The sequence below is a fragment of the Diceros bicornis genome, chromosome 28, assembly GCF_020826845.1.
Source record: "Diceros bicornis minor isolate mBicDic1 chromosome 28, mDicBic1.mat.cur, whole genome shotgun sequence".
Lineage (NCBI taxonomy): Eukaryota > Metazoa > Chordata > Mammalia > Perissodactyla > Rhinocerotidae > Diceros > Diceros bicornis.
The window spans coordinates 21,266,574-21,289,942 of NC_080767.1; the positions used below are offsets into that span (position 1 = coordinate 21,266,574).

The following is a 23,369-nucleotide window of genomic DNA, read 5'->3' on the forward strand; positions in this document are numbered from 1 at the left end:
TATCTTCAGCTGCTTTCTCTCATCTTCTCTTAATTTTGTGTTAACATTTTTTACATAAATAATAACCCTTTTGTAAAGTTTTCTACTGATGCACAAGCTAACAAAGATATTAAGAGAGAGCTGGTGATAATATCAAAGATGAGGCCCATACTAATGGCTACACACATTTATACATGGCAATAAACAGATTTGCAAATTCAATTCTCATATGTGATGCTTAACTACACAACACTCAAGCAACTCAGGAATTGTTAGCACATGTAATTTGTTTCTCTATTGCTCTGATCATTCAACTTACTGGCAATTTTAAAAGCTTTATATTTCAATCTGAACATATAGATCATTTATAATAATTGACTATATTTTGTGTGTGTGTGAGGAAGATTAGCCCTGAGCTAACATCTGTTGCCATTCCTCCTCTTTTTGCTGAGGAAGATTGGCCCTGGGCTAACATCCGTGCCCATCTTCCTCTACTTTATATGGGACGCTGCCACAGCATGGCTTGATAAGCGGTGTGTCAGTCCATACCAGGCATCCCATACTGCGAACCCCAGGCTGCCGAAGCAGAGCATGAAAACTTAACCGCTACACCACCAGGCTGGCCCCTATAATAATTATTTTTAAAACAATATTTTCTATAAAATGTTTGGCATCAAGATTAAACTCTCCATCTATTGCTTCTCTGTGAAGATTCATTTTCAAAATCTCTCATGTGTACTGAGGTATAACTTCTTGTTAAAGGCTTCCTAACATTCTTTAAATTCATAATACTTCTAAGGTTAAATAAAACCTTCAGTTCAGTTAAAAGATTTCCCACATTAATTTCACTCATGAGATTTCTCTTCTGAATGAGTTTTCACATGTTTGGTAAGGGATGCGTTTTGTTTGAAGGCTTTCCCACATTCATTACATTCATAGGGTTTCTCTCCAGTGTGGGATCTCTGATGTATAACAAGTTGTGACTTTGCATTGAAGGCTTTTCCACATTCATTACATTCATAAGGTTTCTCCCCAGTATGAGTTCTCTGATGTACAATGAGGTGTGACTTTTGGCTAAAGGCTTTCCCACATTCAATACATTCATAGGGTTTCTCTCCAGTATGAACTCTCTGATGTTGAGTAAGGCCTTCAATTTGTTTGAAGGCCTTCCCACATTGATTACATTCAAAGGGACTTTCACCTGTATGAGTTCTCATGTGGTAGGTAAGAGATGAGCTATGTCCAAAGGCTTTTCCACATTCATTACATTTATAAGGTTTCTCCTTAGTATGAGTTCTCTGATGTATAATGAGGTGTGACTTCTTGTTGAAAGCTTTCCCACATTCATTGCATTCAAAGGGTTTCTCACCTGTATGAATTTTCATATGTTTAGTAAGAGATGAGCTATAGTTAAAGGCTTTTCCACATTCATTACATTCATATGGTATTTCACCTGTATGAGTTCTCACATGTTCAGTAAGAGATGAATTATACCTAAAGGATTTTCCACATTCCTTACATTCATAGGGCTTCTCGCCTGTATGAGATCTCACATGTTGAATAAGGTTTGAGCTGTGTCTGAAGGTTTTCCCACATTCAGTACATTCATAGGGCTTTTCCCCAGTATGAACTCTTAGATGGTCAGTGAGGGCATGTTTATGACTGTGGGCTTTGCCACACTGAATACATTCATATGGTTTTTCTCCACTGTGAGTTCTCTGATGTACAACGAGGTGTGACTTTTGGCTAAAAGCTATCCCACATTCATTACATTCATATGGTTTCTCCCCAGTATGAATTCTCTGATGGTCAACGAGTCCTTGCTTATGGCTGAGAACCTTCCCACATTGATTACATTCATAGGGTTTCACTTTAGCTTGGGTTTTTTCAGGCTTAGTAGGAGATGAGCTATGGCTGGATGATTTCTCATGTTTCTCTCCAGGTAGAATATTGTCCCATTTGGTATGGGACGAGCTATGACGAACTAATTTCTCATGTTTCTTACCAGTTTGAGTTTTGTCACACTTCTTAGATGAGCTATGGTTGGATAATTTCTCATGTTTATTTCCAGTTTGATTTTTTTGTTCCTTTGTATCAGATAAGCTATGGCTGAATGATTTCCTCTGTTCTTTAGTTACACCAGGTTTCTTTTTTGCATAGTTTCTTATATGACCAGGTACGTCTAAATTCTGTTTCAAACTCTTACCATGTGAATCAAATTTCAGAAGCTTTTTTTTTGAAGGAGCATGTTTTGTATTCACATTTTTTTCCCCCAATGAACTACATTCATGGCCTTTCTTCTTAGTCAGAGTTTTTTTCTTAGATGCAACTTCCCTGAGGAGTTTGTTTTGAGATTCCTGGTGATTCTCTAGCTGGTCATCATCTTGCTGGACTTCTTCTAAAATGGAATTCAATGAGACATTCTTGTGAATCTTTACACTCTCATATTTTGGAATACAACTTATAAAGAAATGCCCTGTTGTGGTTGAATATTTATTCAAGCCTAGTATCCCAAAATGAATGAACTATCAAGCGCAAATGTCCCTATCCTCTTGGACTTGAGGGGGAAAGTGCTGCAGTAAAAAACAGGAGAAGAAAATTGATAATAGTGATTAGAAAAAGCTTTGGCTGTGTATGAATATGACCTTGCAACCTGGGATAAAAGATGAAATAACACAAGGAGCAGTGAATAGGGAACAGATGAAGTTAAAAGAGCTTGTGATTGTAGTTGACATTTTTTAAGGTCTCTCCTTAGCCCAAGGTGCAAAGCTTTGATAACTGCCAATTGACCCATAGTATTTTGTTCCCACAGCCATATATTAATCCAACTCTCCATGGTCACAGTTGGAGACAAATCTGGCTCAAGCCAAGATGTCCAATAAGAGTCTTCCTCCTAAAAATTTAGACTCTAGTTAGTCTCCACTGGATGCTTAAATTTAAAAATTATGCAAGACAAGTACTAGTAGAGCCATATTTTCTCTGTGTAAACAGAAAGTTCATCGCTATGAAGAATGAAGCATACACCCACAGAGAAGCAGAGATGTAAGATCATGTGTCCTCAAAGAAACCATTTGCATAATCCTATTCCTAACGGCTTCCCAGTTCCTGGTTCTAATCCCCGGTAAGGTCTGGCTGCAGTATCTGCCCTTAGGATACAAGAGATATACCCATGTCCTTATAATAAATTCCTCTATTTACTTAGGCTAGCTCAAGTAAATTTTTGTTATTGTACCCCAAAGAACCAAAATAGAGAAAATACGGTAAGTCCACCAAGGAGTACTGAACAGCTTATAGGTGACTGAGGAAGTAAGCAGGAAAGGGTGTTCCACTGCTGCCACCCACAATCAATACAGTAATGACATTCTTGTACTAAAAAAAATTCTAGTTTCTCTGAGTTCCCTGATGCTTTTACCATATGATGAAATTCACAGTAATGAGATTGGCAAACAACTTTACACCATTTGGATTTACAGTGTACATACACACTTGTTTTTCAACAGTTTGCTATGGAGCACAGCTTTGTTTCTGCCAGATCACTCTACTAACTGCCATACAAATTTTAAGCTTATTCCCAGCTCTAAGTAGCCACTCACATTCTTTCCTCCACACATTACACAATTATACATTTAAGGTATCTTCTCAACGGATGCTTCCCTTCTCTGAGACCACCACCCACACTGACAGATGTAGGCAGCCATGTTTGTACTATATGACCCAACCTCTGGTTGAAAACAATCAATTGGACAGTGGTAAACATGGGGCCCCAGGTAGCCCAATAATATTCTCTCTCCTAAGAACTTAGAATAGAAACCCAAAGACTTTTATAATTTTATTTATTTTTTTTCCCCCAAAGCCCCAGTAGATAGTTGTATGTCATAGCTGCACATCCTTCTAGTTGCTGTATGTGGGACGCGGCCTCAGCATGGCCGGAGAAGAGGTGTGTTGGTGTGCGCCTGGGATAGAACCCAGGCCACCAGCAGCGGAGTGCGCGCACTTAACCACTAAGCCACGGGGCCGGCCCCCAAAGACTTTTAGCTAGGTATGGATATTACATGTGTAAAAACCTGAAATTCAGAGCTGGGAATACAATTTTGGGGTGGCCTTTTTCAACTGTGTGCACAGAAAAGCAGAAAAATCTTCAGGGAGGGAATCCAAACAGACTCAAAGAGAGGAGCATATTTAACAGTTTCCACAACCTCAGAAAGAGATAGAGAGTGAATAGCCACCTTGGTCATAATGAAACATTATGTGGATAAAGTGAAAATTGGGATCAAACAGAAAAGAGTTATAGTATTTTAATACACAGCCAGGAAATACTATTGCTTTTATGGAGGACATTTAAGAGATTATATCCCATGGAGTAGATCAATATTTGCTCTAGATATGGTAATATAGATATGGTAATGGTATAGATATGGTAATGGTATAGATATAGTAGGTAGAAATGGAGTTGCCAGCTGCTTTTTCATTTAGAAAATTTTAAGTGATGCAAGCAACCTGGGAGAAAGAGTATAACAAGACTTTTATGTAGCAATGACAAAGGCAGAATCTTCCAATGGCCAAGGATACTGGGGAGGCAAATTTCCTTCTGGGAAGCAAGGGATCAAAACTCAGACCTTTCCCTTTGCAGCAAAACATTATAAGAACCTCTTATGACAATATTTTGGGCTGGTTCCCACTAACACTGGCCAGCAGGAAAAGATATAAAGCACTATAAGAGAAATTTACCATGAGGGAAGGGAGGAGAATCTGAACTAGTGAATTGGCATAATAATACCAGAGCAGAGTTGGGTCTGGCAGAGCAAGTGATTAAGGCTGTAAGCTTGTCCTGAATCTGAGATAGTAACTAAAACATGAATTTTAAGCTAAAATGACTATAACTTTAGAAACTGAAGTATGGAGCTCAGCAGACCCAGCAAATCATTGGAAGGAGCAGAACAGTCCTTCCTTGAAGAATCTCCAAGTACTATATAAGAACCTGAACCAAGAAGAGAGTCACTGTAGCAATGACAAAGATGTATTAAATGACTCAGGATTTTTTTTTTATTTTTAGTTTAACACTAAGTATCGGTGAGAAAAGTAAAGATAGCTAAAACCGGAGCCACTGATAAATGGATCAAAAACTCCATGAGAGAGACAGCCCTGATGGCATAGTGGTTAAAGTTCAGCACTTACAGCTTCAGCGTCCCAGGTTCACTTCCTGGTCATGAAACCACACCACCAGTCTTTCAGTTGCCATGCTGTGGTGGCGGCTCACATAGAAGAACTAGAAGGACTTACAACTAGGATATACAACCATGTACTGGGGCTTTGGGGAGGAGAAAAAAAAAATCCTCCATGAGGTCTATTCATTTGTCATTTGAAGGACTGGTTCTTTTGGTTTCAGGAAATTTATGGAGTCTTGGAAACTTCAGGGTGAGAGGAAACTTAAAAAGATATTATGGATATTCTGCTAATTTGGGAACTTTGGTGACATAAATAAGAGCTGAATATATTAATGTTTGGTAGCAACATCTAAGATGAATTGTAAGAAAAATAGATTCAACAAATCCACCTAAGAAGGAGCAATTTAGCTATGAGATAATACGAACTGTATTTGGGTGATGTCAATGAGAATGAGGAAGACAAACAAACAAACAAGGAAGCAAAGAGAGGTGGTAAAAGAGAAGGCAGAAAGCAAAGATTCACAGAACTCCACAGTAGACAGGACTAAAATCAGAGCAGACCCTGATAAAAATAAGGAAAGTGAAAGGAAGCTCTAATTTAGGAAAAAAGATAAAGCTTTCAATGTCTGACACTCTGAAAATGAGCTGTCCTGTAAGCAAGTAAAATATGAGTGCAAGACAAAGGAACTGGACATTTATCTGGACAAGATAAATTTATCCTGGAAGTCACCAGTGTGGAATAAATAGCTTGTATTTGCATAATGGATGATTCCCTTGAGAGAAATATAATAGAAAAAAAATGAATAGATAGTAGAAGACAAAACCTTAGGGACACCTCAGCAAAGTGAGAATGAAGAGAAGCTGCTGAAATAAAGGGTAAAGAAACACTTAGAGGAAAAAGTCAGATTCATGTGGTTTAACTCATGCTGGGTGAGCAAAAATTTCAGGCTGATCAAAACTATTAAAATATGCACTGCGAGAGTGACCTCAGCAACATAGTGTAGTGAGTTGTTTCCTTTGTCTCTCCCACTTCGAACTATGACTAAATGGACGTTCATTCATCAGCGGAGGATACCCACATGGCACAGCAGGACGCCTGAGATACTCGCACACCTATACATCTGAAGGTGGATGGACTACCCCTGGGGAGGTGGTGGAGACAGGTGAGCACTCTCTGGACCCCCAGAAGCCCTGTACATGCGTGTGACTGCTCTCCTGGCTCACCCATAGCACCGCTGTGGCCCCAAAGTGGGGAGCATGTCTTGGTGGGACTGTGGGAACAGGTGGCAGCAGCCCTGAGCCCCTGTGTGATTGCTTTCCTGTCCAGTAGGAGAGCCCACAGTGCCACCACAGCCCCCAGGGAGTGTCCCAGGCTCGGACTCAGCAGGGAGGCCCTGCCCACCAAGCACAACAGCTAGTGTGACCTAGGAGGAGACGGTGGCAGATCTGTGCACCCGGGCAAATGAGTTCCCGGCTGGCATGACTGCCCAGAGTACCAATGCGGCCCCAAAGAGGGAAGTGTGTCTTCGCGGGACTGTGGCAGCAGGCAGCAGCAGCCCTGCACCCTGGCGTGATTGCTTTCCCATTTGGTGAGAGACCCCACAGACTGCTGTGGTCACAAGGAGTGACCCAGGCTCGGACAGGCACAGCTGATGGGGATTTTGGCAGGCTCAAAATACACAGCTCCTGCCCACCCCAGTGGTGGCAGGTGGAATCTGTGACCAGATAACATCACTATGCAAAGCCACAAATCCACCCCAGAAAGTAGTATTGAGAAGTATGTTAATAATCCAGACCAGAAGGAAAAAGACAAATACCCAGAAATCAATCCTAAAGCCACAGAAATCTATAATCTAAATGACAGAGAATTCAAAATAGCCATCATAAAAAAACTCAAGATACAAGAGAACTCAGAAAGACAGTTCAGTGAAATCAGGAACAAAATTAATGAACAGAGGGAATTCTTCACAAAAGAGATTGAAACTATCAAGAAAAACCAATCAGAAATGTTGGATGAAAAATACAATGAATGAGATAAAGAAAAATCTGGAGTCCTTAAATAACAGAGCTGATATTATGGAGGATAGAATTAGCAGTTTAGAGGATGGGAATTTAGAAATGCTTCTGATGGAGGAGGAGAGAGAACTAAGACTAAAAAGAAATGAAGAAATTCTCCATGAAATATTCGACTCAATTAGGAAATGCAACATAAGAATTAGAGGTCTTCCAGAGGGAGAAGAGAGGGAGAAAGGAGCAGAGAGCTTGTTCAAAGAAATAATAGCTGAGAACTTCCCAAACCTCAGGAAGGAGCTGGAATTACAAGTAAAAGAAGCTAATAGAACTCCTAATTACCACAAGGTAAAAAGACCTTCTCCAAGGCATATATTAGTAAAACTGGCAAAAGTCAAGGACAAAGAAAAAATATTAAGGGCACCAAGGGAGAAGGAACCTCTATCAGGCTTTCAGCAAATTTCTCAGCAGAAACCTTACAGACTAGGAGAGAGTGGAATGATGTATTCAAAATTCTGAAGGACAAAAACTTTCAGCCAAGAATACTCTATCCAGCGAAAATATCCTTCAGATACGATGGAGAAATAAAAACTTTCCCAGATAAACAAAAGCTAAGGGAGTTCATTGCCACAAGATACCCCCCGACACACAGAAGATATGATCAAGAAGCCCCTCATACCTGAAAAAAAAGGAAAGCGTTTACAAGGCCTTGAGCAAGGAGATAAATAGGCAGACAAAATCAGAAAATTGCAACTCTCTATCAGAACAGAGTAGCAAACACTTAATTATAACATTAAAGATAAAGGGAAAGAAAACATCAAAAATAAATATGATCACTTCATTTTAACCACAAACTCACAACACAAAACAGAATAAGTTGTGACAACAATAACATAGAAGGGGAAGAGGTAACAGATGGAAGCTGCTTAGACTAAGAGAATAAGAGGCTACGAGAAAAAGGACTATCACATCTACAAGATCTTTTATACAAACCTCACAGCAAACACTAAACAAAAAAGCAGAACAGAGACACAAATGATAAATAAAGAGAAAACCATCATAGAGAGCCACCAAGCTGAACTGGCAGTCCCAAATACACAGGACGAGAAACAAGGGAAAAACAGAACAACCAGAAAACAAGTGATGAAATGGCAGCATTAAGCCCTCATATATCAATAATCACTCTAAATGTAAATGGATTGAATTCCCCAATCAAAAGATACAGAGTGGCTGGATGGATTAAAAAACAAGACCCAAGAATATGCTGCCTCCAGGAAACACATCTCAGCTCTAACGACAAAGACAGGCTTAGAGTGAAGGGATGGAAGATGATACTCCAAGCTAATGGCAAACAAAAGAAAGCAGGTGTTGCCATACTTATATCAGACAAAGTAGACTTCAAGATAAAAAAGACATGAGAGACAAAGAGGGGCAGTATATAATGATAAAAGGGACACTCCACCAAGAACATATAACACTTATAAATATATATGTACCTAATACAGGAGCAGCAAAGTACATAAAGCAACAATTAATTGACCTAAAAGGAGATATTAACAACAACACAGAAATAGTAGGGGACCTTAACACTCCACTTTCATCAATGGATACATCATCCAGACAGAAAGTCAACAAGGAAATGGTGGAACTAAATGAAAAACTAGACCAGATGGACTTAACAGTTATATAGAGAACACTCCATCCAAAAACAGCAGAATACACATTCTTCTCAAGTGCACATGGAATATTCTCAAGGATAGATCATATGTTGGGAAACAAGGCAAGCCTCAATAAATTTAAGAAGATTGAAATCATATCAAGCATCTTTTCTGACCATAATGCTATGAAACTAGAAATCAACTACAAGAAAAAAGCTGGGAAAGTGACAAACATGTGGAGACTAAATAACATGCTACTGAACAACCAATGGATCATTGAAGAAATTAAAGGAGAAATAAAAAAAATATCTGGAGACAAATGAAAATGAAAATACACCATACCACTCATATGGGATGCAACAAAAGCGGTCCGAAGAGGGAACTTCATAGCAATACAGGCCCACCTTAACAAACAAGAAAAATCTCAAATAAGCAATCTTAAACTACACCTAACAGAACTAGAAAAAGAAGAATAAAGAAAGTCCAAAGTCAGCAGAAGGAGGTAAATAATAAAAATTAGAGCAGAAATAAATGAAATCGAAACCAAAAAAACAGTAGAAAAGATCAATCAAACTAAGAGCTGGTTCTTTGAGAATATAAACAAAATTGACAAACCCTTAGCAAGACTCACTAAAAAAAAAAGAGAGAAGCCTCAAATAGATAAAATTAGAAATGAAAGAGGAGAAATTACAATGGATATCACAGAAATACAAAGGATTATAAGAGAATACTATGAAAAACTATATGCCAATGAATTGTACAATCTAGAAGAAATAGATAAATTCTTAGACTCATACAACCTTGCAAAACTGAACCAAGAAGAAATAGGGACACTGAATAGAGCAATCACAAGTAAAAAGATTGAAATAGTAATCAAAAACCTCCCAAAAAATAAAAGTCCAGGACCAGATGGCTTCTCTGGAGAATTCTACCAAACATTCAAAGAAGATTTAATACCTATCCTTCTCCAACTATTCCAAAAAATTGAGGAAGATGGAACACTTCCTAACACATTCTACCAGGTCAATGTCACCCTGATACCAAATCTAGACAAGGACAACACAAAGAAGGAAAATTACAGGCCAATATCGCTGCTGAACATAGATGCAAAATCCTCAACAAAATATTGGCAAACCAAATACAGCAATACATTAAAAAGATCATACACCATGATCAAGTGGGATTTATACCAGGGAAACAGGGATGGTTCAACATCCGCAAATCAGTCAATGTGATACACCACATTAACAAAATGAGGAATAAAAACCACATGATCATCTCAGTAGATGCAGAGAAAGCATGTGACAAGATCCAACAATGATTTATGATAAAAACTCTCAATATAATGGATATAGAAGAAAAGTACCTCAACATAACAAAGGCCATATATGACAAACCCACAGCCAACATCCTACTCAATGGGGAAAATCTGAAAGCCATCCCTTTGAACGGGAACAAGACAAGGGTGCCCACTCTTGGCACTCTTATTCAACATAGTACTGCAGGTTTTAGCCAGAGCAATTAGGCAAGAAAAAGAAATAAAAAGTATCCAAATTAGCAAGGAAGAAGTAAAACTCTCGCTGTTTGCAGACAACATGATTTTATATATAGAAAACCCTAAAGAATGCATTGGAAAACTATTGGAAATAATCAACAACTACAGCAAAAGTGCAGCGTATAAAATCAACTTACGAAAATCAGGGGCATTTGTATACTCTAATAATGAACTAACAGAGAACTCAAGAATACAATCCAACTTACAATAGCAACAAAAAGGATAAAATACCTACGAATAAATTTAACCAAGGTGAAAGACCTATACAATGAAAACTATAAGACATTATTGAAAGAAATTGATGATGACATAAAGAAATGGAAAGATATTCCATGCATAGTTTGGAAGAATAAGCATAGTTAAAATGTCCATACTACCTAAAGCAATCTACAGATTCAATGCAATCCCAATCAGAATCCCAATTACATTCTTCACAGAAATAGAACAAAGAATATTGAAATTTATATGGGGCAACAAAAGACCCTGAATAGCAAAAGTACTCCTGAGAAAAAAGAACAAAGCTGGAAGCATCACAATCCCTGACTTTAAAATATACTACAAAGCTATAGTAATCAAAACAGCATGGTACTGGTACAAAAACAGACACATAGATCAATGGAACAGAATTGAAAGCCCAGAAGTAAAACCACACATCTACAGACAGCTAATCTTCAACAAAGGACCTAAGAACATAAAATGGAGAAAGGAAAGTCTCTTCAATAAATGGTGGTGGGAAAACTGGACAGCCACATGCAAAAGAATGAAAGTAGACCATTATCTTTCACCATACACAAAAATTAACTCAAAATGGATTAAAAACTTGAAGGTAAGTCGTTAACCCATAAAACTCCTAGAAGAAAATATAGGCACTATACTCTTTGACACTGGTCTTAGAAGGATCTTTTCAAATACCATGTCTACTCAGGCAAGGGAAACAAAAGAAAAAATAAACAAATGGGACTTCATCAGACTAAAGAGCTTGTGCAAGGCAAAGGAAACCAGGAACAAACCAAAAAGACAAGCCACCAAATGGAGAAAATATTTACCAATTGTGTATCCGACAAGGGGTTAATCTCCAAAATATATAAAGAACTCACACAACTGAACAACAAAAAAACAAACAACCCAATCAAAAAATGGGCAGAGGATATGAACAGACATTTTCTCAAAGAAGATATACAGATGGCCAATAGGCACATGAAAAGATGTTCAACGTCACTAATCATCAGGGAAATACAAATCAAAACTACAATGAGATATCACCTTACACCTGTTAGAATGGCTATAATTACCAAGACAAAAAACAACAAATGTCGGAGAGGATGTGGAGAAAAGGGAACCCTCAGACATTGCTGGTGGGAAAGCAAACTGGTGCAGCCACTATGGAAAGCAGTATGGAGATTTCTCAAAAAATTAAAAATCAAAATAGCATACGACCCAGCTATCCCACTACTGGATATTTATCCAAAGAACTTGAACTCAACAAATCAAAGAGACTTATGCACCCCTATGTTCATTGCAGCATTATTCACAATATCCAAGACATGGAAGCAATCCACGTGCCCATCAACTGATGAATGGATAAAGAAGATGTGGTGTATATATACAATGGAACATTACTCAGTCATATAAAAAGACAAAATCATCCCATTTGCAACAACAAGGATGGAACTCGAGGGTATTTAGTTAAGCAAAATAAGCCAGGCAGAGAAAGACAAACACCATATGATTCCACTTATATGTGGAAGATAAACAAAGGCATGGACACAGAGAACAGATTAGTGGTTACCAGAGGGGAAGGGGGTTGGAGGGTGGGCATAAGGGATAAAATGGCACATATTTATGGTGACTGTCAAATAATAATGTACAAGTGAAATTTCACAATGTTAAAAACTATTATGACCTCAATAAAAGAAAAAAATATATAAATATGCACTGGAAGGTAAGCATTGGTCTCTTTAAAGTCAGACATTCAGATAGAGGCATGAATTCTGTGGGATTTGCCTGCAGGGGTTAAGGAGAAAATGGAAATGAAGACGCATTATAGACCACAGGTCTAGAGCATTTCACAGTAAAGGAGGGAAATGGAAAGTAATTAGGGACAGGAGCATCTTGCCAACAGATGTGGAAAGAGGACAGATCTAAGAATGTCTGAATATATAAGGAGAAAAATTTGAGACCATGGGTTCTCAGAGTGTGGGTGGAGGAAGGGATAAAAACTGAGGATATTAGGAAAAAGGAGGATAATTTTAAAAAGCACTGCTTTAGATAAGGTAAGCAGAAATGGGATTCAGAGAACAGCTAAGAGAGGTCACTGCTCCTTCACAAAGCTGAGCTATAGAGAGCATGGAAGAGGAAAGACAGTTATATGGACGGGTCAGTTAGGAACCTGAGGTGCTGGTACCAAAGGTTTAGAGCCCTGGTCTTCACCTTTTTTCCTACCACAACCTGAGTGATGTGGCAGACTGTATTATTATTCCCTATGGAAGGATTATACATTCCTATCCTGTTGAACTCAGGAGTGACCGGGTCATCTGCTCTAACCAATAAAATGAGCAGAAAGAGATATCTACCACTTCCAATCAATGATTTTAAGAGTCATCATGTGGTTCCACACACTCTTCTTTCCCTCTGCCATGAGACCAGAATTTGCCCAGCAGAGACTACTCTTCCATTGTAGTTCCACAATATAATGTGGAATAGGGCTGCAGCTTGAGCAAAAAACAAATGTCTCTTGTTGTTAGCCACCAAGATTTTGGGGTCATCCCTTAATGGAGCATAACTTAGCCTAAGCTGACTGATACAACTGGTAAAAGCAAACTCCCACAGGTAACACTGGCTTATGTCTACAGTAACTTCATATGAGAACCTCTGACGTGGACAAGTTTATAGAAGGATAAGATATTAGAATCTCCAAGGTTAGAGAATCTTTGTAGCGTGAAGTCCTCTTCCCCCAGGAGATTCTGATATTTTTATACTGCTACTTTCTGGCTAAGAAAGAAGGGTGTGGGATCTTTAAGAAGAATCTAAGGATAAATTATTCTTTGAAGAATTCCAAAGTTACCACCAAGAAACTATGGACTTACTTCCATTGGCTCCTATTTGCTTGGGTCTTGCTATTTCACTCGGACCACCTTGACTGGGTCTTTTCCCCTTCCCCAACCATGGCTCTTCTCCTTTTTCCAACTTGGAGATCATGGCCAGTTTGGGAGCTTGAAATCCTGCTCATGAGAAATGGTAGAAATTGAGTGTAGAACAACCACCGTCCCAGAAATCAAGCCCTAACATTTGAGTTTCAGAGCGTTTAAAGGATAAAGAATACACGGTTTCTGAAATTTCACAATGCGGATGCCCACATACCTCATCTGAGTAGACCTTCCTTTGTGAAGGCAGGGGCACAAGTATCCTGCCTAGTACCCAAAAGGGATTAAAACTCTTTGATCCATAAAAATCAAGACTTCAGAGAGAAGGTATCACAGTGGACACATTTTGAATTATGAAGGAACGGTCCTTACCCATTGAAGCAAGGTTGCTGTAGTTCTCCAGCATCACATCCTTGTATAGGCTCCTCTGAGAAGGATCCAGTTGCTCCCATTCCTTCTGGGTAAAGGCCATAGTCACATCTTTGAATGTTACCGATCCCTGTAATAACGTATTCCTGTTCAGTCTAATGTTATCCACATTAGCGAGTGATTTGGACAAGATAATAATGACTTGTTCTTACCTTGACCATTCACTGTTGATCATGATATTGTATAGGATACCTATTCTCTAACCAATTTTGCATTTTTTTTGAGAAACAAAAATCACATTAAGAAATGCCCCTGTTGTGAACTAAATGTGTCTTCCCAAAATTCATATTTTGAAACTCTACCCTTCAATGTGATGGTATTAGGAGAAAGGGCCTTTGGGAGGTAATTAGGATTAAATGATGTCACGAGGGTAGAGTCTTCATGAATGAGATTAGTGCCCTTATAAGAGTCATAAGAGACAGGGCCAGCCTGGTGGCATAGTGGTTAAGTTCGCACGCTCCGCTTTAGCAGCCTGGGGTTGCTTTAACCAAAATCTACCTGTCTCCTAAGGATCCTACTCCCTTACAGTGCTCCCCAGTGGAAGCTGTTTGTCCCCCCAACTCCCCCATAATCCATGTACCTCAGGGCCTGAGGATGCGGTAAATGATTACTTTCAATCATTTCTCATTATCCTTCAAAATCCCTAGCTTGTTTATAGTGTCACCAGACTTTAACCCATTAGCCCTCTGGTTTGAGGAAGACTCACAGGACTCAGCATCTAGTTGTACTCATAGCTATGATTTATTACAGCAAAAGAATACAAAGCAAAATCAGCTAAGGGAAGAGGTGCATGGGGTGAAGACCAGAGGAAACCAGGCACGAGTTTCCAAGAGTCCTCTCCTAGTGGAGTCACACAGTACACACTGAATTCCTCCAGAAATGAACTGTGATAACACGTGTGAAATGCTGTTTACCAGGGAAGCTCATTAGAGACTCAGTGCCCAGGGTTATTCTGAGGGGCTGGTCAGGTAGGTACCTTCTGCCTGTACAAAAATCCCAGATTCCTGGAAGGAAAGCAGGTGTTCAGCATAAGCCACATTGGTTACATAGTTTAGGCACAGTGAGCCACCTTTATCAGTTCTGGGAATGGAGGGAACCCTTCTGAAATCTAAGTTCTCGGATGCCAGCCAAAAGTCAAGCTTGCACGCAGGCCTTTCCAAGGATACTTTTAGGCCTGTAATGCTAACTTTTCTGCACAGTCATTCTGCCTCTTTCCCTGAAAACTTGAGCACAAGCTTCCCCTTCACCACAGCGCCTGCACTATCTCGACATCAACACAGAGGAGCCATTCAACACGCTGGCCTCTCTTTCCTGACTCCAACGATCTTTTCTTCCACCCAAACTCAGCCACCTACTCATATCCAACCATCCCTTAGAACTTGCCATCAATTTATTACCTCCAAAATCTCTACTTAACACACTCTACCCTCTAACCATTATTTCCTCTCCTGCCAGCTCACTTTCTCTAATACTTCCATTTCAATAATTCTCCAAATTCATTGAGCCCTCTGATCCATTGATCCTAACCACTTTTTCACAATCTCCCACTGCCATAGAGCCTTACTTTTCTTCTGTCTTGTTTAGATTCCCTGTTCTAGCACCATACACACTCCATTGAAAATAGCTTTACTTCCTTACCCCTCTTCTCCTCCATTGTACTCACCTAGCAAAGCCTCACCTTGGTCAAACCCAACTCTCCTCTTAATCTCTGCCTGCAACCTTGCAGTTGAACATCACAAGAGAAAAATCAAACAACTGTGCTAACTGGACTCACTTCAGATTTATAACACATATCTCAAATAGGCATCCAGTATTGTCAGCATCCGATTCCTCTTTCCAAGATGATTATTCCAAACACTCTCTTCCTTCTCTCTGAACTCTCCAACATCTACTCCTTTCCCACTCTCAGCTGATGAATTTGCCTTATACATCAAAGAGAAAATAAATGCAAATGGACAAGAACTACCTTGCCTTGTTACCACCAATTTCACCTACCTGTTTCCAAAGCCATATAATCTGCCTTCCCTTATGTTAAAATGGAAATGTCCTTTCTCTCACCTAAAGCCAATTTCTCCACTTGTGCTCTGGATCCCATCCCCAACTGCCTTCTCAAGGACTTCACCCTTGCAATTAACCTTTCTCTTTCATACCATCTATTTCTCCCTTTCTACCGGATCATTCCCATTGACATACAAAGTTGCCTGAATATCATCCCTCTGAAGAAAACCTTCCCTTGATCTCATGTCCCATCCAATGTCCATTTCTCTGCTCTCTCTACCAACAAAACTCCTGGTAAGTGTTGTCTGTACTTGCTATCTCTAATTCATTCCCTCCCATTCTTTCAACTCATCCCAATGAGATTTTACCCCTGTCACTCCACTGAAAGAGCTCTAGTCAATCAAAATAAGCAGTGAACTATGTCTTGCCAAAGTCAAATTCTCTGTAGTCATATTTCCGGGACTCACAAGAGCAGGTGACACAACTGAATACTCCCATTTCCTTGAAAAGCTTTCTTCTCTATGAGTCTTTGACACCACATTTACACAGTTTTCTACCCCTCATTCTCCTTTTTTTTTTTTTTTTTTTTTTTTTGTCCTCTACCAGACCTCTAAATGTCAGAGTGATCTAGAACTCTGTCTTTGGCCCTCTTTTCTTCCCTATCTGCCTTCTCTCCTTAGGTGATCTCATCCAGTCTTATGGCTTTAAATACCATCTTTATGTTGATTCCTTTCAAATATGCCCAGACCTCTCCTACGTTCTAGATGCATACATCTAACGGCAACTCAACATCTTTACTTGGATGTGTAGTGGGCATCTTGACATGGGCAAAACAGAACCACTGTCATCCATCCTGGCTCCCATTTCCATCTACCAAATCTAGTCTTCTCCAACCCAACAGTGAGCAACCCTTTCTCAGAAAATGGAATCACAATCTATCCAATTCCTCAGGCCAAAAGTCTAGACGCAAATCCTTTTTTTTTTTCTTTTGTGAGGACGCTCAGCCCTGAGCTAACATCTGCCAATCCTCCTCTTTTTTTGCTGAGGAAGACTGGCCCTGGGCTAACATCCGTACCCATCTTCCTCCACTTTATATGGGAGGCCGCCACAGCAAGGCTTTCCAAGCAGCGCCTCTGGGCGCGTCTGGGATCTGAACCGGCGAACCCCGGGCCACCACAGCGGAGCGCGCGCACTTAACCGCTTGCGCCAGAGGCCGGCCCCTAGATGCAAATCTTGACTCTTCTCTTCCCTCTTGTTCCATATCAGCTCATCAGTAAATCCTATTGGCTCATCTCCAGTTGTATTATGAAGCTGATTTCTTTCCATTTCACTGCTACAACCCTATTCTAAAACGTCATCATCTCTTCCCTTTAACTATTGCAATAAAGTCCTAACTGGCCTCCTTGCACCTCTGCACACAGACAGGGACAATCCAGCCTCTAACCACCATAGGCACCCAGAATTGCTGGCTTCCACAGACATCCCAAATTGCCGACCGCCAAAGACCTCTCCAATCTCTGACACATTGCAAAGCCCCCAATTTCTGATCCCCAGAGGTTTTCAAAGCCTGATCTTTCAGTGACTGCCACAGACTCCCCTCCCCCATCACTGTCACCGCAGATCCCTCAAAACATTGATTTCCTTAAACGTAGCATTCACTGTCCCCACAAACCGCCCCCTCACCATCGCCCACAGATCCCTCAGAACACTAACGCCACAAAAGGCCCTTCAGCATCGCCTCCACCAATTCCCATATCACTTATCTTCAGGGACTACAGTAACCCTCCAATCACCGACCCCCAATTAGACCATCTTTGACACCCGACCGCCCCGCCCCATCATCGCGCTCACCGCCGCGCTGCCCCCGGGCTCCGACACGGCCATCTCGGCCGGACTCCTGGCCTCCTCGGCCGTTCCCGCACTCCTCCTCGGGTCCTCGGTCTCTAGCTTTGTCGGGATCGGATCGCAGCCGGAGGCCGACGTGGCGTCCACCCGAGCGCGGCCCCAGCGCGCCCGGCGGCTGCGATGGCGGCGCCCCTGGGAACCGCGTGGGCGCGGCCATCTTGACCCAGGCTCCGCCGTACAGAAGAGACCACCGCTCGCGGCGGGCTCGGAGGCGGGCGGCCGCGGGCTTCTTCAGAGGGTCCAGGAGCGGTGAGATGCGAGCGGGCAGGAGGTGGGCTCAGTTACTTCCCGCGGAGTGCATCACCGGGCCTGACACCCCACCCCCGGCGCTCAGAGCTTTCACTCCATGAATACAGGATTCAGAGTTGCTTTTCCGAATCAGGCAGTGCAGACAGCGGCCGGGAGACCGGGAATCGAAATGCCCAGCGCAGACTCCAGACAGCTAGGATAATAAGAGAAATCGGAGGGACAAAGGAGAAAAAGCCCGATCGGGCAGATACCATTGTTTTATAAGGAGAGAACGCTAATCTTTGAAATACATGACGTCTTTTCATTTATGATATACGAACAATGAGAAAAAAATGAAGCAGTAGGTTAAGGGAACACATCACTCCTCAGTGAGAACCGAGGTTTGAAGGAGATATTTCAGCCAAATAAGCAAGCAATTGGAGCAGAAATAATTTCTCAATGCGCTATCTCATGCCTCAATATAATTCATTTAACACTTATTTGTTGACCTTTTACTGTGTGCAGACTAGATTGCTGTACTATGCTAGGTAATGGGGAAAGAGTGGAGACTCAGGGAGACGTAGGCTTTGTTCGCCCTGCTGGAATTTACACTGGGGCAGAAGGCTGGTGGAGTTATCCCAAATACATTGTTCCTTTTTCCAGAGTCAAACATACCCTGTTTTGCACCTTTCGCTTAGATGAATGAACGACTAGTTATCCCTCAGTCAGCAGTGGTTGCATCTGCTCTCCTTGTCCTCTCAATATTTTGTCTGAATACAATTCTCAGTGCATCTTCACTGAACTCATAAGAAAGACTCCTCAGGCCACCTAATCTCAGGAAGGTTTCTGCCTAGTCTCCCCATCCTATTACTGAATGTTTTTTCTAACAATTTTATTTTTGTCCAACAAATCACTGTGGTATGTTTCCCGTTTATTCTCAAACAATCCCAACAATGCTTTCTCTAGTCTTCGGGAATCAACTCTAGGGCCTAGCCAAGTATGTTATAAATATCGGGATAAGCAGAATTCTAATATGGCCCCCCTTATCTCTGCCCCCTGGTGTTACATCTTTGTGAGATGCACACAGCTCTGTGAGATGTACACCTCTCTCTCAGTGCAGGAGGAACCTGTGATTTGGTGGGACATCAAGCTGATGATTAGATCCCAAATCAGTTGATTTCAAATTCATAAAAATGGAGATAATTCTGGATGGGCCTGACCTAATCGGGTGTGTCCTTAAAAGGGACTGGACCCTTCCAGATGTCAGAAATTCCAATGTGACTGGGCTGCATGGCAAGGACCTGAGAGCAGCCTCTGGGAGCAAAGAGTGGTTTCTGGTCTACAACTAACAAGACAACAAGGACATCAGTCCTACAACTGCAAGGAAATGATTTTTGCTAACAAGCTGAAGGATCTTGGAAGCATATCTTTCTCTAGTGGAGCCTCTAGATTAGGACACGGCCCAGCCAACATCTTGATTTCAGCTTTATGTGGCCTTGAGCAGAACACCCAGCCATGCCATGCTCAGACTTTTGACCTACTGAAACTCTGAGATAATAAATTTGTATTGTTTTAATATAGTAAAGTTAATTATAATTTGTTATGCAGCAATAGAAAACCAAAGACTCAGGAAAAATTGGAGGATAGTTGCTCCATTGAGATTCCTCTTCATCTACTTGGGACACAGCCCCATACCCTGTGTCCCTGACAGAGTATTCTTGGATCCTCATCTTTTGGGTGTGAGCAGTTGCTTCCCATCCTCCTAGATATAGTCCTGACTTTAATCGTGTCTGATATTACAGTCCAATCAGGTCCAATGCTTACATTTGTAAAAATAGCTCTCTGCTCTCTATCTCCTCACAGTTCTCAGAGAAGAGAGACAGACCAGTTTCTCCAAGCTTCTCTTTAACAGCATCAATATTGCCTCACGAATCCAAACAAACCCAACATATCTATAATAAAAATGCTGTTCTAGAGCCAGCCCTGATGGCCTAGCAAGTAAAGTTCAGCGCGCTCCGCTTTGGTGGCTCCAGTTCCATTCCGGGTGGCAGAACCCCACCACTCATCTGTCAGTAGCCGTGCTGTGGTGGAGGCTCACATAGAAGAACTAGAAGGACTTACAACTAAAATATACAACTATGTGCTGGGTCTTTGGGGAGGAAAAAAAAGAGAGAGGAAGGTTGGCAACAGATGTTAGCTCAGAGTGAATCTTTCCCAGCAAAAAAAAAAAAAAAAATGCTGTTCTAAATTTTAACAGTTCTCTGGTGTAGTGGTTAGGTTCAGCTCACTCTGCTTCAGCAGCCTGGGTTAGCAGGTTTGGATCCCAGGCACGGACCTGCACCACTCAGTCATGCTGTGGTGGTGACCCACATACAAAATAGAGGAAGATGGGCACAGATGTTAGCTCAGGGCAAATCTTCCTCAGCAAAAAAAAAAAAAATGCTGTTCTAAATTTTAACAGTTCTCTGAGCCACCTTGATTCTAGTAATTGACCAGACATCATAAGAGAGACTTTACAGGGGGTAGTATTTAGAAAAAGAACTGGATGGAAAAGCATAGGAGAGGTGGGGTAAGGACATTCCCTACACTGCAGAGGAGGAAGGGAAGCGAAGGAGAGAGAAACAGAAAAGAGAAAATGAGGGAGATAAAGGAGGTTGGTGAGAATAGGACATGGCGTGGTGACCAGGAACTTTTCAATTTACCAAAGAAGTTCCATCATTTCTCCACATGGTAGAGTCAGTCAATCTCCTAGTCCAGGATAACAGGAAAAGAGAAAATCTTATACTTGATTGAATTTGTAAAGACTGTAAGGATCAGTGTGTGGGTTGTGTATTTACAAGTGAGTTTTTGTATATGTTGACATTTTTCAAGTGAGTAAAAAAATTGTAATATCAAAGAAACTCCTGGAACATTGTCTCTGCTTTTTATAAACTCTATTTTCTCCTCTGGTGTCAGCTGACTCTACCATATATATAATTTTAGGTACCTGAGATTCTGTCCCCTAAGCTAGCCTGTATTTTGACTCTTGACTAAGAAGAATTTTTTACAATACTCTCTAGGAAATGTCCTACAATCTGATCTTGTGTAAGGTTTTACCAGAAAAGGAAAGAGAACTGTGTGATCCGGTATATCAATGCCTTCTCGTTCATTCATTCAATAATTCATTACTCAGTCAACAAATGTTTGTTGCATATCTACTATTTGCCAGGAACTACGTTAGGCATTTTGGATACAATGATGGGAAAAAAGCTTAAACAAGGCCTTTACTTTCAGGGAGCTTAGGATCCAGGTGAGAAGACCAGTATTATGCAAATAAGCACACACAAAAAATGTAAAATTATAGCTATGATAAGTGCTTTGAGGAAAAGATACATAGTGCCATGAGGGCTTGTAATCTAGTCTTAGAAATTATGAAACTTTTCCTGAAGAAAGAACATTTAAATTGATATCTGAAAGATGCACAAGAGCTAACTTAGACAGCATTTCAGATAGAAGGAATTGCATGCGCAAACGCTAGTGCCGCCTCCCAACCCTAATCTTCACAAAGGAGAATCTGAAAGCTTCATTTTCTCCTCTGAGAGCCCTCCTGGGACTTCATGGACCTCTTTTCCTCCATCCTTTATAGGGTCCTCACTCTTCTCCTTTCTCTTCAAGTGGTGGGTTTCCCTTGGAGAAAATGCCTTCATGTTCACTGTGCAAAGGGCATTGACTCTCAAAGTTCTCACTGCCAGGGCTGTGGCCGTTGTAGCCCATTCTGTGTCATCCATGTATATCAGGCTATATTATTAAGGATGGCCGATGGAGTAAGACTGAAAAAGCAGTGGTGGACAATGCAAGTAGAAAACTTTATGACTAGGCACAGCAAATCAGATAATGAGATACAAAGCTCAATATAATTGCCAAAATGAATTACTTAAGAAATATAAATTCAGGGTTTTGATATTGGGTGGTGGTGTAGGGATTACAAAGTAGCACGATAGAAATATCCTTGGGCTTGATTGCAGTGCTGGTTACCTGGGTTTGTATATTTTGTGAACATTTTCTTGATGTGTGCACTTACACCACTGTGCATTCTAGGTATATAGGTAAATCAGTTTAAAGTTGGAACAACGAAGAAGCATAGAATAAAAACAGGAATAACGGAAATAGGAAAATAAAGGATGAATAAAAGATTCAGGACACCAAAGAACACGCGCAAGGAGATTTATATATTCTCAGTGGCAAAGGTTTGAAATCGTAAAAAATTTATTGCAGTACATGTAAAACATAGTGGTCCATAACAAAGGAAACATGTGATTTTAAGTTAAACACCAAAATACCTAAAAATATCCCTCATGTAATCCAGATTTATCATTCAATTGAAGGCTTGCTCAAGATAGGCTTCTGTTTCCACGTTGAAGAAACCCAATATCTGGTAAAAAACAAAGAAAGACAATTGTTCCTTACAGTAGAAGCCACGGAGCAAATACATCTATATATGTGTATATCTCAAACATTTTAGTTTTGAAACTAAGCAGGAAAACATCGAGGGATGAAAAGGCACAAACCACATCACCCTCGGTAGTCTGAGCCCCCCGGAAGAAAATAAGTGCTTTCCTCGGAGCGCTCTTCTTCAAGGGCTGCCTTCTGGACACGAAGACCCATTTCCCTGAGCTGCGGTCCAGTTCGCGCCTAAAACGGTTTGCCAGACGGGAGGATTTGTGTGGTGCCGATGGGGTGAGCTCGTGGCCTGAGTGTGCCAGATGCCGCCAGGGACCCTGGCACGGGGAGCTGGGAGGGCAGAGTCCGGGTGACTCCGAGGCAGAGGGGGACGGGCCCGGGAAGGGCGAGGACCCCGGCTCCGGGCGCGCCCCCTAGGGCCGCGGGAGCCCCGGCAGCGGGCAGGGAGGGCCGCGGGCAGGCGGGCCGGGGCTGCGCCGCGAGCAGGGCGTCGAGCGCCGCGAGCGCCCAGTGCAGGGTGGCCCCCGCGTGCGCCAGCTGCCAGCCGAGCCAGGCGCGCTGCGAGGCGGCGGGCTGCGTGGGGCGGGCGGGCCGCGGCAGGAAGGCGCCCCCCGGAGCCCGCAGCTCGCCCAGGGCCACCTCGAGCGCGCCCACGTGGGTGAGGAGCCTGGAAGGGAGCTCGGCCGGGGGCGCGCGGGCGTGTGGCGGAGGCGGCAGGAGGCTGCGGCGGCGGAGGCGCTTTGGCGAGGCGGGCCCGGCCTCCGGGCTGTGGTCGCAGCGCCTGGGGCCGGCGGTCCTCACTGGCGACCTGGGCGGGGTCCTCCTGTCCCGGAGGGGCGGGGCCGAGCGGGCGGAACCT

At 41.8% G+C, this 23,369-nt stretch overlaps 1 protein-coding gene across 1 annotated transcript; it reads right to left on the minus strand.

Moving 5' to 3' along the window:
* Positions 1 to 810: 810 nt before the first annotated feature.
* ZFP37 (ZFP37 zinc finger protein) lies at positions 811 to 22,714 on the minus strand. Its single transcript, XM_058524826.1, has 5 exons — positions 22,626 to 22,714; positions 17,789 to 18,071; positions 13,883 to 14,009; positions 13,454 to 13,588; positions 811 to 2,377 (listed from the first exon to the last, which is right to left on the minus strand). Exons 1-5 carry the CDS (start codon positions 22,712 to 22,714, stop codon positions 825 to 827), a joined length of 2,187 nt encoding a protein of 728 aa, XP_058380809.1. The 3' UTR covers positions 811 to 824.
* Between the last annotated feature and the right edge of the window lie 655 nt (positions 22,715 to 23,369).